At 47.2% G+C, this 2,500-nt stretch overlaps 1 protein-coding gene across 1 annotated transcript; it reads right to left on the reverse strand.

Moving 5' to 3' along the window:
* Positions 1-314: 314 nt before the first annotated feature.
* Positions 315-1,389, reverse strand: LOC122252859 (uncharacterized). Its single transcript, XM_043015572.2, has 2 exons — positions 1,290-1,389; positions 315-1,141 (listed from the first exon to the last, which is right to left on the reverse strand). The coding sequence occupies exons 1-2, from the start codon at positions 1,343-1,345 to the stop codon at positions 604-606; spliced, it is 594 nt and encodes a 197-aa protein (XP_042871506.2). The 5' UTR covers positions 1,346-1,389; the 3' UTR covers positions 315-603.
* Positions 1,390-2,500: the final 1,111 nt, after the last annotated feature.

Here is a 2,500-nt window from a genome sequence, read left to right on the forward strand (position 1 = left end):
TAAGTTCATAATGAGTTCTGTGTCGTTAATAGTCACCCCGAGATATTTGTATTTGTGGCAAAGATCTAGCTCAATGTCATCTATATGAAAGTTTGGCAGTGGGATTGTAAGAGGATTGAGTGCCTTGGTTTTTTCAACTGAGATTATCAAACCGCACTCAGTAGCTTTTGTGGACAGTACATTAAGAATTTATTTCCCTAGAATTGGGACCGGAATAGCTCTCTTGCGTCTCTGAGCACTACCAAAAAGCAGATTTTTATGTTATGCCAATTTTGATTCGACTTTGTGTCCATGTCGAGATCACGTGCCCTTAGAAAAACCCTGTACATATCTCGTGAAGCTAACACTAATCTGTGCATGAACATCAAATAACACTGACTCTGTAATAAAATATGTAGTAGTGGTTTACTGTCATCTATTCCTGTGAAATGACCCAATCACCCATTCGTCAATGGGTATTCTTTGTAAGATTTCATACAAAAATGTTGTGGTCTTATTCTACTGTATGTTTCATGTAATAGGCATGGAGCTTTTTTTTCCTTTTCTTTTCTTTTCTTTCTTTCTTTTTGGCTCATTTGAACTGGTTGGTTCGAATCCAGTGTCCTAGAAACTTCCTTTTATGACGTCCCACTGGATTTGCATTTCGAAATATAGCGTAGACACCCAAATCAGATCAAACACGAAACCAAAACTAATGCTCAAAACATTGAAGATCTTGTCACATCTCCAATTACTCTCGCAAAGTCGTTGTTTGGTGTTTGACGCAAATCCTGTGGGTGGTTGAGCTGCGTCACGGACTTGGCTCGACTTGACCCATGCCTGTGTGTTGTCCGCGGTGTCGGGTAAGGTCACCGGTGCTACGGGCACATAATTTTTGGGAGGCATGTAGAATGCTGGGCCGGGTACTTCTTGCTCTGACTTGCGAGGCATACTATGAATTGGCTTTCTCGACTTCCGTACATGTTCCTGAAGCAGATACAGGACAGTGTGGTGAATGACCACCACAAACAAGCGCATTATGATGACAAAGAAGATAATGTCAATCGCCTTGGGTGATGCCGAGGCCGGGGCAGTGGTGGCGACCTGAGCGAAGAGAGCGGCTATGACGATCAGGCAGGAGAGGGTCACCATGATGCGGTCGCTGCAGCTCACCAGAAAGAGATTTAGATATGTCACAGCGGGGATTTAGATCGTGTTTCAATGACTGAAAGGTATTGGCACGGGTATTAATACTTATCCATTCCCTCTAAACAAAATTAGAAATCGAATAACTGAATCGGAATACATACCTGAAATTATTGTAACCAAAGAACTGGGTTATGATACCGATGAAGTTAAGCACCATACAGGGGCCAAAGGTCGTGAAGAGATACGACCCATAACGCCGTTCTAGGAGGACCTGACGTAGGGAAATGACGCAGGTCTATTTTTCATGTCGAATCACAAGTGGCACAATGGAAATCAAACTTTTTCTTCGGGAGACATATTGTAACAATAATTTAGCATTTCAATCTAAAATGAGGCAATTATAAGACTGAACAACCTACCAGATATATTTAAAACAACACATCAAAGCAACACCCCGTTCCAGATCCCATGACCTCGTTCTAAAGTGATTAATAAATACACACATTTCGTGGCAAGACTCCGACAGAGTCACGAGACGACTTGCCTTGAGACTGAACCCGGTGGCGAGGTGGGCGTCCTCGAGGCAGTAGTCGTAGAGCGCCCTCGAGGGGCTGAACAGAGGCAGGTCCCGAGGCTTCGATAATTCCGAGACGTCCTGCGGCAGACACAGGGCGCGGTTGCGATTTTCAAGTGTGTGTGAGGGGGAGGGGGGGGAGGGGGGATTGTACACTTTTACACGCACACATAAGCACATACACACGCATATATATAGATAGATAAATAGATATAGATAGACAGATAGAGAGATGTGTGTGTGTGTGTGTGTATGTGTGCGTGCGCGCGTGTGTGTGTGTGTGTGCGTGTGTGTGTGTGTGTGTGTGTGTGTGTGTGCGCGCGTGTGTGTGCGTGTGTGCGTGTTTGTGAGTATTCGTAGGTGTTTCCTAATCACTCCACCTCACACCACCCTAACCTAAACCTAAAGTTAAAAGAAAAGACCCGTTGCCGGGGGGATGGAAGGCGGGATAGGGGAAGGATAAGGAGGGGGAGAGAAAGATGATAATAGTAAGAGAGAAAGAGCCGGGGCTTGACCCAGCACGCAGGGTAAAAGTTGGGGGGACAGATGACAGGGCGTCGGAAGTGGCGGGAAAAGGTCGGGGGAGGAGGCCCCGCGCCATCTGTGCACACTGTTTACCTGGCCAGGTGAGCCGCGCGAGCGGGCCTGGCCAGGTAAGAGGTGCTCTCGGCTAACGAGGGAGGAGTGGGAAGGTGAGAAGGCAGTCTCTCGAGCGCCATCTGCGGCTCCACCGTGCGCAGCCCTTCGGCCGCGACTACGGTGGTGCCTTCGGCTAACCCTCGAGGCGGCAGAGGAAGA

The sequence above is a fragment of the Penaeus japonicus genome, unplaced genomic scaffold, assembly GCF_977035675.1.
Source record: "Penaeus japonicus unplaced genomic scaffold, GWHDUDI00000001_assembly GWHDUDI00000004, whole genome shotgun sequence".
NCBI lineage: Eukaryota > Metazoa > Arthropoda > Malacostraca > Decapoda > Penaeidae > Penaeus > Penaeus japonicus.

Coding starts and splice junctions, on each gene's coding strand:
- LOC122252859 (XM_043015572.2), bottom strand. CDS start 1,345: ATGGTGCTTAACTTCATCGGTATCATAACCCAGTTCTTTGGTTACAAT. Junction 1,142..1,289: donor TTTGGTTACAATAATTTCAG/GTATGTATTCCG, acceptor GGTGAGCTGCAG/CGACCGCATCATGGTGACCC.